The 14801-nt window shown below is 34.2% G+C and overlaps 1 protein-coding gene across 5 annotated transcripts in view; it reads left to right on the top strand.

The window, feature by feature from the left end:
- LOC115219228 overlaps window positions 1-14801 on the top strand; it is a 532468-nt gene that overhangs the window by 505334 nt on the left and 12333 nt on the right. For all 5 annotated transcript variants that reach the window (XM_036507825.1, XM_029789367.2, XM_036507795.1 and 2 more), the window contains one exon: window positions 818-2070. In XM_036507825.1, coding sequence (XP_036363718.1) covers window positions 848-2070 — 1223 coding nt within the window. In that variant the 5' untranslated portion in view covers window positions 818-847. The remainder of the gene's footprint in view (window positions 1-817; window positions 2071-14801) is intronic.

Raw genomic sequence — 14801 nt, 5'->3', positions numbered from 1 at the left:
ACTGTCTTGATTCCATGTTCTCCATATACTGTAAGAGTTTGCGGTGTGTCTCTCTTGAGGTGGCCTACCTAATGCATAGTAATAAGCGTATATTACTTCTTTATACTCTTCTCGGGTCCATTTATTCCGCTTACATTTTTCTTTCTGTGGTGATTCTGGTGGTAAACTTGGAGGGCTCGAGTTGGGGAATTTCCCGTTCAAGTGACCATCCATGTCCGTATTCGGAGAAGAGTTTGTGCCAGTTGATGACTTTTCAATCCCAGGCTGGCTCTTCCCTGGGATACGCGCTTCCAGATTAACCATAGGACAAGCGATTTGGTATACTGATTTAGTTTTCCTTTTAGTTTCCAAAAACATTTTGGTGCTATGTTAATGTTATCATTTTTGAGCTTTGATTGGCTCGTGGGGAGACGGCCATCATTGCCGTTACAATTATAATCGTACCATTATAGCAGCTGTAGCCGGCTTATTATTGTTATTATCATCACCATTATTATCACTATTATTATTATCACTACTATTACTATCATTATTATCATCATCACCATCACCATCATCATCAATGATATTGTTTTATGTGTAGTCACAGCAGTATTTTATTATTGTTATTATTATTATTATTATTATTATTATTATTATTATTATTATTATTATTATTATTTATTACTATTGTGTTATATACAATAAAAGATTTTGGATACTTTGTAAGAGATTTGTTTACTAATGTATTTTTAGGGTTTTTTCTTATATATTACACAACTTTGTTAATGCTATATGATGCACTCTGAATAATATTTATATTTCTTTTGTTTTACAGAAAGTGCCTGTCACTAAGGTTGTTAATCGGATGCGTGTTCCCATGACGACGAAGGCTTTTGAAGTGCTATTATGGCTACAAACTGGCCTCGTTCTAGCCGTGGCAGTTGTGCTGCGGGTGACGTCGGCCGAATGCAAATTCCCCAGTTTTATGCACACGGAGCAGAATGCTTGGGTACGAGGTTACGAAAAAGGTGACCGATTTGTGGCGTACTTTCAAGATGGTATTATGAAAGCTAGTAGTTGTCGTGATCGACAATGTACACGATACGAAAGAAAATGTATAGAAGAGTTCCCTAACGGTAAATATATAGCATCTCACATAGAAATTGCTCATACGACCAGTTATGTTTGTATGGAATTCTTGCGTCGAGGTGAAATCATTGTTCAGCTAAAACAATCAGAAATATCTAAAACGAATTATCCAGATCTTTGTAATACGTTAATGTTAGATATGTGGCCATTAGTACTGCTAGAAAAACTACTTGAGCACAAAGTTAGCTGCCCATTCTCAGGGGGTTACAATTTACAAATGTTTGATAGCAGTGGGTCTGCGCTATGCCGTGAAGAAATAGTTCCTATTAGGCTAGAAAGTGAATGTGAATCTGGAGAAGGTATGATGATTCATTTTAGAACGAAGGCTTGTATACACAAAGATTTAAATATGGAAGTAAAACAGAAATTATATTGTCTTGCACATTGGAATGAAGGCCCGTTCAGATTCATCATTCTTCGAGAAAAAAATCGACGCGACCATATCTGGTCTCTACGTGTAAAAGAACCTGTTAATGAAATCAAAACCGCAGCTTTATTCATGGTGCCTGTCTGTGACACTGGGGAAGAAATTACTCAAACGAAAATGTATCTGGAATTGAAACTTGATAAGTACGTGGTGTCAACAACCTGCGCCGACGAGTTCAAAGATTGCGCACAATACGTGCAGTTTTGTGATTCAGGGTATCGCCAACATTGCTCAAATTCATGTCGAGACTGTCGTCAAGACGTAATTAAATTATGTCCGTTTTCTGAGCGCTTGCGTAGCACTTGGGTGCAAAGCATGAAAAAAAATAAGCAACTCTCCATAAATATCACACATTACCAAATCTCTATTCAAACTCTTGGGATGTTTCACTGCCTGGTTGCCAAAGGTAAAAGTACACCAGATAGTGATGTTCTTTTACAATTGTTCCAGAATGGATGTTACCCAAGATACACATGTCTTCAAATTGAGAAAACAGCACCGTCAGTTATAAGGTAAATATTCATTTTTGTTTCACTCATTGACATAAATGTCTACTTATGAATATTACACATTTAATTTAAATATTTGTCCTAAACCTAATAAATACTCCTAATAAGAAAAATAGCAAAATAACAGCAATAATAAAATATAATTACTGTAATTGATCTCATTTTGATAACTTACATACGAATTTCGAAATATTAATGAAGACACCCACAAATTTCGTGGCAACTTTAGCTTCAGTGCTGGAATGGGTCTCATTTTATCATCTTCAGAAAACAGAAAACAAATTAAGCATGTATACTTATCGATAATAATAATAATTAGAACTACCCGTGAGGATCCAACGGTTATTTTGAAAATTGTATGATGAAATTGTATATTTTTCTGAAAGATTTGATTGTTATGCTGATGTGAAAATCCACGTAAACAGTACTGAAGGGAAAAAGCAATCAACCAATTAATCAATCAATCAATCCATCAATCCATCAGTCAATCAATCAATCAGGCAATAAATCTGTTTGTCACCTCATCACTCTATTTGTCTGTCTATCTACCTACATATCTATTATTCTATCTACCTACGTACCCATCTACCTACCTAACTACATGCCTTCCAACTTACCTGCCTCATTGCCTATCTACCTACCTACCTGCCTACTTACCTCCCTACCTATATACCTTCCTACCTACCTACATACATACATGCATAACTACATACTAATATATATATCCGTCTGTCTATCTATCTACCTATCATCCTAGCTACCTATCTCTTTGTATCAAATATTATAGACCTTCTCCCTTTCTTTCACGATTTCCGTTTCTGTTCCCATTTCTTTCTTTGTTTCCCTTTCTCCACTTCCTCTCAGTTTCGTTATATATATATCTCTTCATTCGAATCATAACTTCCCTTAGTGACGTAAGTGAAATACACGTAAAATAACAGGCAAGAACAAGCATGTTCTTTATGTTGTCATAAATTCTTCTCTTCTTCGTGACGACACGTAGTATACATAGTTTTACGTGATTTTATGTTACACGGCATCTCACTCCGGGGTCTAACAACTAGTTTTAAACTCTTCTAGTGTAGGGCCTTTATGCTGTTAAACAATACTCTTTCTACTTTCGTATTGAAGACATCCTTGGGTATTTTGTAGAAATAAAGAGGCTTTCTGCACAATATCTAACCTCAGCAATTTAAGATCAATCTTCACAAAGTTTAATTTCAGACTGCTTTTTAGTGGGACTTAGGAAGGCTCAATAATAACCGGCAGGTACATGGATTTTCTAATGTCTTGTATCCAAAATTTCATACCTCAACTTGGTATAATATTCTGCTTCTTGATTTCACTATCAGATGACCATGACACTCAAATTCGACTCAGCAATTTTATCAACATCTTCACTGTCCGGATTTTATTTCTATCTTCTTCTAGTTTATATACAAAAGCTAGATAAACTTGCATTAGTGTTTCCAATGGCATGATTTCTTATTCCGTACCGTACAGTGAACATAGTACTTTTCTGTGCATGCACAACGAAACATCTCATAGAAAACTTAAAGTATTAGCATACCAAAGCATTTGTACTGATTTGGGTCTAACTGTAAGTCGTCTGATGCAAGATGAGCTATAATATCATTTCTATTATCGTACGTTCTAAAATAATGTATATCATTCTCTGAATCCAATTTACGTTTCAGTTTTATTTTCTATGACGTTGTAATAATTTCCTTGATCTCTTCCTTCAAAATTCTTCTCTTTAAACAAACTCATTTCGACATGTGAGACATTATTGCATGCATTTCTGCAAACACTGAATGGAGAAACTTTACTTGGAAGTTTTGCTTCTTTTTCGCTACATCTCTCTATTTATTTTAATTTGATCTCATTAACACTGTAATTATATCAACTAATTATCACCTCTTTAAGACTAACTAGGAAATATTTTCTCTAGAACTCTAGACTTTATATTAGTAAACCCTGTCTCTCTCTATCTTTCTCTCTCTCTCTCTCTCTCTCTCACTCTATTTGTCCCTTACTCTCTGCTTTTTCTAGTATAAATGGATTACATTGGATTAGGGTTGCCTATTCCCATTGAGTGTAAATATTCTTATCCTAGGTTTTATATTTTTATTCTTAAATTCCTCATTTTGCCTCTCAGTGTTTCATCGTCACTATTTTATAAGTGGGTATACATCGCTTGTAAACTACTGGCAAATCCATTTGCATTTTAAACGAAGGTTGTATAAAGTGAGAGCTTGCCAAGGGCTTCTTGTATTTGAACAATTTTGCTTTTATCATCTGCTAGTAATCCGAGATACACACATTTCAGGATTTAATATTCGAGGCATTATCTAGATCCATTTCAGTAATTATGATGTTTTCATGCTTTATTTTTGTCAAAGAAATCTTCTAATTTTCAAATGTCATCCCGATTTCCCTATAGATATTCTTACAGGAAATCTAGTTGATAATTGTACTTTCCATAAAGCTTAAACTTTCTCATGAAAATGGATTTATTTTTCCTGAGTAAATGTCGTTCATTAGCTTGTTAAGAATAATTGTCAAATTTGTTAGACATAGGCTAATTATACTTCCCGATGTTGAAATTCAGTTTCTAACAGACATTGAATTTTCTTCGAGATTTTGAAGATTTTTGGCAAAACGTGATTGATATACCTTCCTTTTATCGATCCTCACACTCAATGAATTAGCCGTTCTACTTCTTCCACTTATTCAGACTATCTTATCGATCTTTTATTGGCTTTTCGTTTCTTTCCTCACTTTCAGACACTTTCTTTGTCCATCACACATTGAACATATCATATATACATATTTGCATATTTTTTCCACAACGTTCACAGTTAAGAGATTTCACACAAGTTATACACCCGGAACTAGTCGGAGATATCAAGCAACGTTTCCTTTCTATTTGTCTTACAATAGCAGGCAACCACATTGTTACATCATACGTTAAAATACACTCATTTAGATTTATCAATATGTTTCACGGAAATGTGTTATATTCTTTCAGTCAGTAACCATGGAAAAAGTATGGTTCAGTTGCATTTCTTATTACTACCTATCTTATACCGCTTCCCTATATTTGCTTTCATAATGGTAAAAGCCATCTGCGTCTCAGCATATTCAGCGAAATTTTCTATTTCTTTTACCAACTATGTTTTATCAGCGCACTTGGCAGGCCTTCCTCAACTACATCAATGCATCTAGAGTGTAGAGTATTTTTAAGGTTTCCATATTTTGTTTTTCAGGGTGGGTGGTATTGAACCCAATTCTCCGATAACAATAGTGTCAATCTTTATATTTGACTCCTGTAGATGCCATATCTTGGCGATCTCAATTCTCATGTCTCCATATTTATCCATTTTTTTCTTTTTCATGATGATATGTTGATCTCCTGACACCACCACGTTGATTATTAGGCACTCTTTTAATCTGTCCTAAAGGTCACTATGTCTGCTCTTCGATGCTCTAACACCTTGTCTGTCTGGAAGTCAAGTCACAGACGACATTTGTCTTCCCCTTTTCGTCCATTACTTTTTCTGGTGCATGTTAGTACTATGCACATATTACCTCGTATCCATACTTCGGGCATAGTTGCCAGTGGAGGCTTTGGGCTACATTGTCGTGTCGGCGCCTGTAGTCTTTCTGCGCAAGGCTATCACAAGCACTAAAAATGTGAATATCGCTTTCGACTCGTTGGCTATTCGTGATCGGAAAGTATTAACACTCACAACTAAATTTTTAGTAAATCATTCTACATTAACAGCATACTTGCCATTTACCAAATATACTGCCATGTTTCTTCTTTCACTGTTGATACACTCCCGTACGCTAATCAGCGAGGCCTAACTTTGCACCTCTTCATGAAGAGCATGTGTACGACTGGCTTTGGGTTGATGGCGCCATGCAATGTCAATGTCTTTCATGATGTGCGATCGAATCACTCAACCTCAGCTATTGTCTATTTCATGATGTGTGGACTATAGTGACCTACAGCAACAGACCATAAGTTGATGGCAATCACAGGGTTCCTTGAGTTGAGTTTTGATTTCAAGAGAAGTTTGAAGCGCTTCCAATATGCGATGATGACACTGAGAAAGTGCTAAGTGCTGGTTGTTACAGAAAAGAAGTGTTTTCCAAATAGAAATACTGTTCTAAATTTGTGCCGTTCTCAGTTACTCCAAACATGTCGAGCGTTTCCAAAATCCACAAATGCACAACAGGTCGTAAGCCCTTTTAAAGTCTATCCTGGCCATGCACAAGATTTTTGGTATCGTTTGCAGTTCTTCATTACAGCTTTGTCTATCAGAAGGTGCTCCTTGATGCCCTTTGATCTTTTTCGGCATTATTTTCCACTAGTAACGTATATATTTTCTCTGCAAAGATTCTTGTTACTATTTTCCTTAAGAGGTCATGGCCAACAATGGGTCGATAATTCCCAACCTCATTTCCCTTTGACTGATCTTTCATCAACAAGGTTGTCTTTCTCTATACAATCAACTCCGGAATGGCACCACTCTGTAGGCATTAGTCTAATTCCAAGGCAATTGGCCTTGTGTGATGACCTAAACCACTTGAGCCATTAGCCTTAAATTCCGTCTGGTGCTGCCAGCTTTCAGTTTGGCAGCTTTGATACCTGTGCAGTTACATCTGTTGTCTTGTGGATCCGCCGGGTGATGGAGTTCGGATCTCATGGAATGAATCCACTCAGTACATTTCCATGGTTGTAGGAAACATCTTGCCCCCAGATATTATTCCGAAATCTGCGGGTTTCCTGTGCTTCAGAATGCATACTATCTTCTGTATCTCCTTCTAAGTTCTTAAAAAGAACCACATCTAATTATTTGAGAATAACGTGTTTATCTAGAACGACAAGTGTAGCGTTGCACCTTTAATGTTTTTGCTCGCACACGATCTTTTAGCGTTTCGATAACAGTTTTGAACCCTCTATTCTATCTGGTATTTTGCGTCAAGATATGCCCTTTCACCTTTTTAGCATTTTTCCATAGCCCTTTGGAAAATTCTTCTATGCAAGGCAAATCGTTACGCATTATTTTAATGTCCGTCAGCTTTCCTCTATTTCTTTCCAAGCACTTCACCTACTAAAATTGAAGGGGATCTGACCAAGTCCCTTGTTTCAGTTACATCCTTTAGACCATTCTTCTATGCGACTCAAGTCTTTACGCAAAGTTTTAATATCCTCCTCAGTTCTCCGCTTCCATCATGCCTCCTTCTGTCCTCTGATTCCTTCTCTTTCATTCCAACCAGTTCACCTACAGAAACTGAAGCAGATCTGATCAAGTCCCTTGCTTCCGTTAGATCTTTTGTTAGAATGTATTTCAGAATCTCATCAACTTTTTGGGTTACGCATCGAAGCTTCTCAAACTCATCGGCTTTCTCTCTATTCTTGTAACTGTTATATCCTCAAGTTTTATCCAGAGGTTTCTCTAATCCTGAGCCATATCCTCTCGTAATTCAGTTTTTTCCACATTATATTGATTGGTCAACCATTCCTCAATTACATCTTCGACTTGCTTACGCATTCGCTGTTCTACACCAACATTATCCTCTTCAAGGTTATTATCACTACGGAGACTTTTCCTGATTGTCTGAATCTGGGTCTCATTGAAAAAGCTTCTATTCAGTAGTATTCTTATCTGATTCAGTAATTTGGAACATACCCAACAGCTGTCAGACCTTCTATCTAAAAATGTTCTAATATCTACACAGCCTTGCTTCTTTATCTCATTACGTAAAAAACTACTTATACATATATATATATATATATATATATAATATATATATATATATATACATACATATATACATATATATATATATATATTTTGTAAGACTCATCATCAGGGATCATGTGGTTATAGCTATCTCTACAACTCTACAAATTCTTCAGTTATTATATATTGTTTCATCATATGTTTTGATAATTCCTAAGAAGGGCACAAGTCAATGCCCTTATGTAGCAATCAAAAATCCTTCAACCTGAAATTTGTCTCCTATATTTTTCGACCAGCGTTGCTGCTATTATTTCTTTACTTCCACTGTTTCCAGTTTCCTTTTCTCTACATAATAGCCTTTAAGTTGATATGGTTACTTTTACTTTCACTTTTCGCATGACAACCCAGAGCACGATATTTATTTTAGATTTTAGCCTCTTCCCAATTTCTGTTGATCATTGTTCTTGTTTCCATAATCTACCATTTATGGCTATGTTTTGATTTGTTGCTTCTTTTTAAGCCAGAGAGCTATTTTTGTATTGATGTTTCGTAGGTATTCCTATTAATTTTCTATCACTTTTACGAGATATTTTTATTAGCCTTACAGCGAATGAATTATATTTTTCTATTTGCATAAGGCTCCAGCCTCCATTTACGTGATGTAAATGCAATCCTTTTGCTAGATCTTATGTTGTGTAGTCTAAATGCCGTCATTACTCTGTGTTTTTTCTTCATAGTCTTGTTCGTTTGTTTAGATATTTTGCCGTTAACATATTAGATGAGCTTCTAAAAGTTGTTTGCCTGTTAAATTTTAGAATTAGCTCTGATTAGACATTATCATACGGAGCTTATAATATTCTTTCTTAATAATTTCTTTTGTGTGCTTTGTAGTACTTCATTCATTGTTATGTATTTGGCGAATATAGCATAATATTAAGGCACTAACGTAATAGTTATACTGCACACACTTCAAGATGGCCTCGACATATTTTCTTATACGAATATCATAAAACTGTTTCTGGTAAATTCATGTACTGCCTGCAGTTATATTTCTAAGTTTATTATCTTCAGCATACAAACACAGTTGATTGTTCTAACAGAGCATTTCTTTCAGAGTTCATTTGAGTTTAATCTGTTGCTTAAAGGTAACCCTATTAGAGAGAAAACAATTGACGACTGAGAGACCCAATGGAATATTTCTTTTCTAAAGAGGAAAAGTTTTATGTTTTCATAAATCTGTCTTCTGCTTGTATTTTCAAAATTGAATGTTATTTATAAGGCGGCGAGCTAGCAGAACATTAGCACGTCGGGCGAAATGCTTAGCAGTATTTCGTCTGCCATTACGTTCTGAGTTAAAATTTCTCCGAGGTCGACTTTACCTTTCATTCTTTCGAGGTCGATAAATTAAGTACCAGTTACGCACTGGGGTCGACGTAATCGACTTAATACCTATGTCTGTCCTTGTTTGTCCCCTCTATGTTTAGCCCCTTGTGGGTAATAAAGAAATAGCTATTTATATGTGGACGTTTTTGGCCAGGAAGTCTATTAATGTGCGATTACAGTCATGCTCAGATCATTTCCCATCGCATTCTTCAATTGGAGATTTGTTCGTATGTGATTTTACAGCATTATTTGTTCGTATGAGACTTCGCAAAATCATTTCTGCTCTTCCAGAAACATCTTTTTTTTTCTATACTATGTGGGTCTCTAGTATTTGGAGTTGGCTATTGAATTATTTTTGTGAATGAATTTGACTTCCACACCCGTAAGCCATTCCGATGGTGTCGCTGATTGTGCCAGTTTTACATTAAAATTCGTTAGATTCTTAATAGAGCTTTTCAATGTGTTACGCATTTCTAAAAATATATCATCACCTACTGTTCTATATATTACAATGTTGTTATAATTGTCGATGATTGTTCAGATACTGCATCCGTGGTTTTGATTATTACAATAGAAAGAATATTAACATGCGTGGAGGAGCTCATATACTAATAATGTATTATACTTACACTGTTTCATACGAAGAGATCAACTTATGGATAATCCTAAATATTTACATGACTTTCTAAGAATAGTTCCAGAGCAGAATTTGAAACCAGACGGACTGTGACAATATTGAATTGACAAGTGATAAACATTTGAAAACTACTCTATACTGTTATGTACAGTGCTTTAGTAATTCAGTGAGATTTACACCTTCCTAATCAGCTCCAGCATTCGCTTACTGAGATGGGTTCTCTGCGAAAGAGAATTAGCAGTACTTGTATCGTGATTATAGGGAAATGAAAAATCATTAGATCGTGTGCTCCGGTATTTTTTTCTAAAATATGAAATTTAGGCTTGTAATTCTGTATAACTTATTGCGAATATTCAGTAAAACATTTTATGATTTGCCATATGCATAAATTGTCATAACAATTAGGTTTTGCTGCACAATTCAATAATGAACATTGAGAAGTTGGTATTTTCATTTTGCTGCACTCAGATAAGTATAGACATATCTCCGTGTGAATATTTCACTCCGGAATGCGATACATTTAGCACGATCATACTTAACGTATTACTTCATTAATTGGTCTGCCTTCAATTGAGTGCATGGTTTTATTAGTCTGTAAACGGCGCAATAATTGTTCTCCTTTTAGAGAAAGTAAGTTAATGCAGACCATTCGGATTAATGCTTAGTACAAAGATATTTTCCATGAGATATTTACAGGCTTTTATACATGTTGACAACTTTGAAAGTATATTGGTGCAAATATGTATAATATCCATCTCCTAAAGTATTGTTTTTATGAATTCTATATATGTATTCCTGCTCAAGAGGAAATGCTGAAAATCACTTTGGCCGACGTATTGTCTTAATTACTTTTTCGAAATAGCTGTTATTATGCTTGAAATATGTTTATGTTAAGATAGAACGTTGAAATAATTCGTCGGGACATATTTTGCTAAGTCAATCCCCCTTTATTACTCTGTGTATTACGAACGTTTTAAGAAAGAAAAGGAGGTATCGACAACTTGTTAACACTTTACAATGATAAAATTCATACTAGAATGATCTTCTCATCTATCGGGTGTGGGCATTTCAACACTGTAGGCCTTTAACTTTCTAGAAAAGCTGTCAACTAAACTTAAATGCGAATTATCTTTTCATTGATTGGTAAATATTCAACCACCAACATACTCCGATAACTAACTCCTAAAGAAACTGTTTTGGTTGTACACTTACTGCTGCTACTGCTACAACAATCCCACCCCCCTTATTATTTGTGAGAGTCAGTTGCCTATCAGATCCATTAAGACCTATTCATTCCACAGGAATATAATAATTTTATGTACATCGTCTTAGTAATATGATCCATCCATATTAATAAGTGATCGAAAGTAGAACCAAGAAACTAATAAAACCGCATCAATTCCTTTGAACAAGTCACATTTTACCAGTATGCTAATATTCCTATGCTTAAGTATCAAGTAAGTTGCATACCTGCATATGTGTGTATATATATATATATATATAATATATATATATATATATATATATAATATATATATATATATATATATATATATATATATATATATATATAGGATACCTAGCTACATCTATACTGTATATACTAAAGAATTTATAGGTATAATTATAAGCGTTAGTAGGGGTGGTGAGCTGGTAGAACCGTTACTGCGCCGAACAAAACAAAAGAACTAATGCTTAGCAGCATTTCTTGCGACTATTAACGTTTTGAAATCGTGCTATCGAGGTCGAATTTGTTTTTCATTCTTTCGGGGCCTACAAATTAAGTAGCAGTTGCGCACGTAGAGCAATGTAATCGACTAGCAACTGCCACTAAAATATCAGGCTTCAAGTCTCTCATTGAAATAATTATTATAAGCGGTAGTATTGGTTGCATGAAATTCTTTCGATGTCGGATATGCAAAAGACAGTGTGTTGCCAAATTCTCATGAAAAGTAACGGCCTTCCCTCAACATCTACTTTTCTGACACCAGATATTTTGATAAATTTATTCAGGTTGTTTTAAGGAATGACGTATCCTCCTAAATAATCAAGACTATTCATGGAATTTTCATGTATACAATCATTAAATTTTCAATTTCTACAGTTCTTCTACCGTTTAGATTTATTCCTGACAAGCAGACATGTGCTGCTGTATCCAGTGCTAAGTATGTTAATTAAGCATCATTGACATTTCCTCCCAATCGTGTTTGTCAAGGTGAGAGGTATTAAATTAATGAATTCTAATAGATTATATGCAAGGCGTTACACAGACAACAGATAACATGTAAATGGAAGGAAAAACATGGAAATACTATTGAAAATAATTTTTAGCATTTACTTGAAAAGTGTTATCAGTTTGACTTTAAAATTAATGAAGTAGTTATTTTAATGAGAGGCATTCATTAGGGCCAGGTGAGCTCTGAAACTTATAATGAAACCGAAATCTTCATAACACATTATCAAATTAAAACAATTTATATTATTTTAGACATAAAGTTTATTTTTATTCATCTATTATTTTAACGGTAGCAGTCATTCTCCTTTTGTAATGTTGTGTCATGGTATTCCCAAGTTTTAAGCGATTACATTAGCTATCTACTTTTCTGATAATAACCCTATCATCTTCGTATGGGAGGAAAGTAACATTTGTCAGAGATTGAAAGTACGAAACAGAACTTAACGTGCCACAGCATATTTTGATTAGTGGTCACTTTTTGATTACTCACTCACATTAATTATATGTACATACATACATGCAGACATGTGTAACTCCATGCCAATCTTTCCCTCTTTCTTTTACTTTCTCTTTCCTTTTCGCTCTCTCTCTCTCTCTCTCTCTACCTCTCAATATAACTGAGAAGTTAATGTAAGCAAATGAATGCATACATAGATGCATACTTTGAAGCACACCCACGTATGTACATACATACTTATATGCATACAAATGCATACCATTTTCTCAAAGGAACTCGCACTAACATCCTTTTAAAGGAACTGACAAAGGAGCAAATTTGTTAACCACTCAGCCAGGCTTTGCACTCTCAATTGATATTTTCTACGAGATTTACTACCATTATCTGTTACAACAATTTGAGTTTTATCGATATTTAGAATGAAATTTTACAACTTATCGATTCAATGTCCTCTCTTCTGCCCCAATTTCGGATAATTAAAGCATTCGTTAATGTGAAACTTTAAACTAGAAGCAAGCCAGGGAAAATGTAGCAGAGAAAAAAAAGAAAGAAATTCTCAATTGAATTTTGCTGTTCAAAGTATGTTAAAGTGAAGTATATTATAGATAATTGGAATAAAATAACGACCAAAAATATTCTAAATATATGTAATAAAACAAGAGTATCACTTTTTAACATCACTGATGCATATTTCATTTTACATGCCATGGTTGTTCACTGTTTACATTATTTTCAATTAATTTTATATTTTTAACTGTAGGTTACCTCCTTGAAATTTTCGATGTTTAAATTTTATACAACGATAAATAATTTAATAAATATACTCTCTAAAAGTAAAATATCAAAGGGAACTGCAGATATAATTTTTTTTTTAGTATTTTGATCATTTAAAATAACCCCATAGGTAGAATGTTGCAAGTTTATAACCCAATAAATGAGAAAAATGGCACATGTATCCCATAATAAAAAATATTGTTTTCACTATGGATTAAAAGCAATTTAGATTAGGCCTACTAAATTGTATTAGTTTTCTCCGCACGTATGACAACACGTGAAATAATTACTGCTCACGTATACATTGCGCGTGTGTTCTCAGTCTAAACGAAATGCGGGAAAATGGAGGATGTTTGGAGAACTGTATATCAGTTTTGAAAATGTTAGAGAATAGAATTTGTGTAGAATGCAGAAATGTATTAACAATTGGAACACAACGACTATAGAAAAATTGGACCCGTTTCAATAATCTGAAGAATGCCTGTTTTGGTTGACATGCAGGAATTTAAGTCGCTTCAGAAATGCTGAATTTTATTTATATCTGTAAAGAAATTAATTTGATTTTTTAAAGAAAGTTTGCAATTTATTGGCTGTATGGAATATATTTAATTGTAATAATATCCTCTGGTATGTGTTGTTGTTGATTGCTGGTAAAAGATTCAGTTTGACAGTACCTAATCATGTTATAATATTCCAGTTTTATAGAAGCATTGCAGAAATGACACGTAAATGGTTCAATTATAACTGCAGTTAAGTTGTGGAGAAGTTTTGCATCGTATGTTAGGAAACGTTTCGAGCGAACTGAATACATTGCCAATAATATCTAGAAAAATTATACAGGGGTTAATTAGGAATGTGGAATGCATCTACATTGATTGCATTTTGAACGATACAAATCCATCGTTGTACAATTTGTGAAACAATTTGTAGTAATACTTAACTAAATGTAATGAAACTAATGAAATGTGGGGAAACTATCTGGTACATGACATATGAAAACAGAACCACTATACATTTGTCTATTAGTGTCTTCGTTAACTATTCTGCTTTATATATGAACCAACTATCTGGATTGTCTAGGTTACTAATACAAAAATGTTTGTTGATTCATTTATATGTATATATATATATATATATATATATATATATATATATATATATATATATATATATATATATATATGTATGTATGTATGTGTGTGTGTGTGTGGTGTGTGTGTGTGTGTGTGTGTGTGTTGAATGCTCTAAAATGACCGATACTGTTGCTGAAGATAGAAATGATGTAGAAGCTGATCGATTATTTCGTGCCGATTTATAGTAGCTTAACATTCGACTTATTTTAGAATCTGGTTGAGTCAATAAAATAGGATTTGACTACACCTCCATTTAGAGCACAGTTTAAGTTATCTTTTCGTGGATGAAGTTTTATGTTCCTATAACCTGTGTTAATACTGTAACCCTTTAAAATTGAAGATAAGAAAGTTCATTTTC

Source organism: Octopus sinensis, linkage group LG1 (genome assembly GCF_006345805.1).
Source record: "Octopus sinensis linkage group LG1, ASM634580v1, whole genome shotgun sequence".
Classification (NCBI taxonomy): domain Eukaryota; kingdom Metazoa; phylum Mollusca; class Cephalopoda; order Octopoda; family Octopodidae; genus Octopus; species Octopus sinensis.
This window is presented reverse-complemented; position numbering and strand designations above follow the sequence as displayed.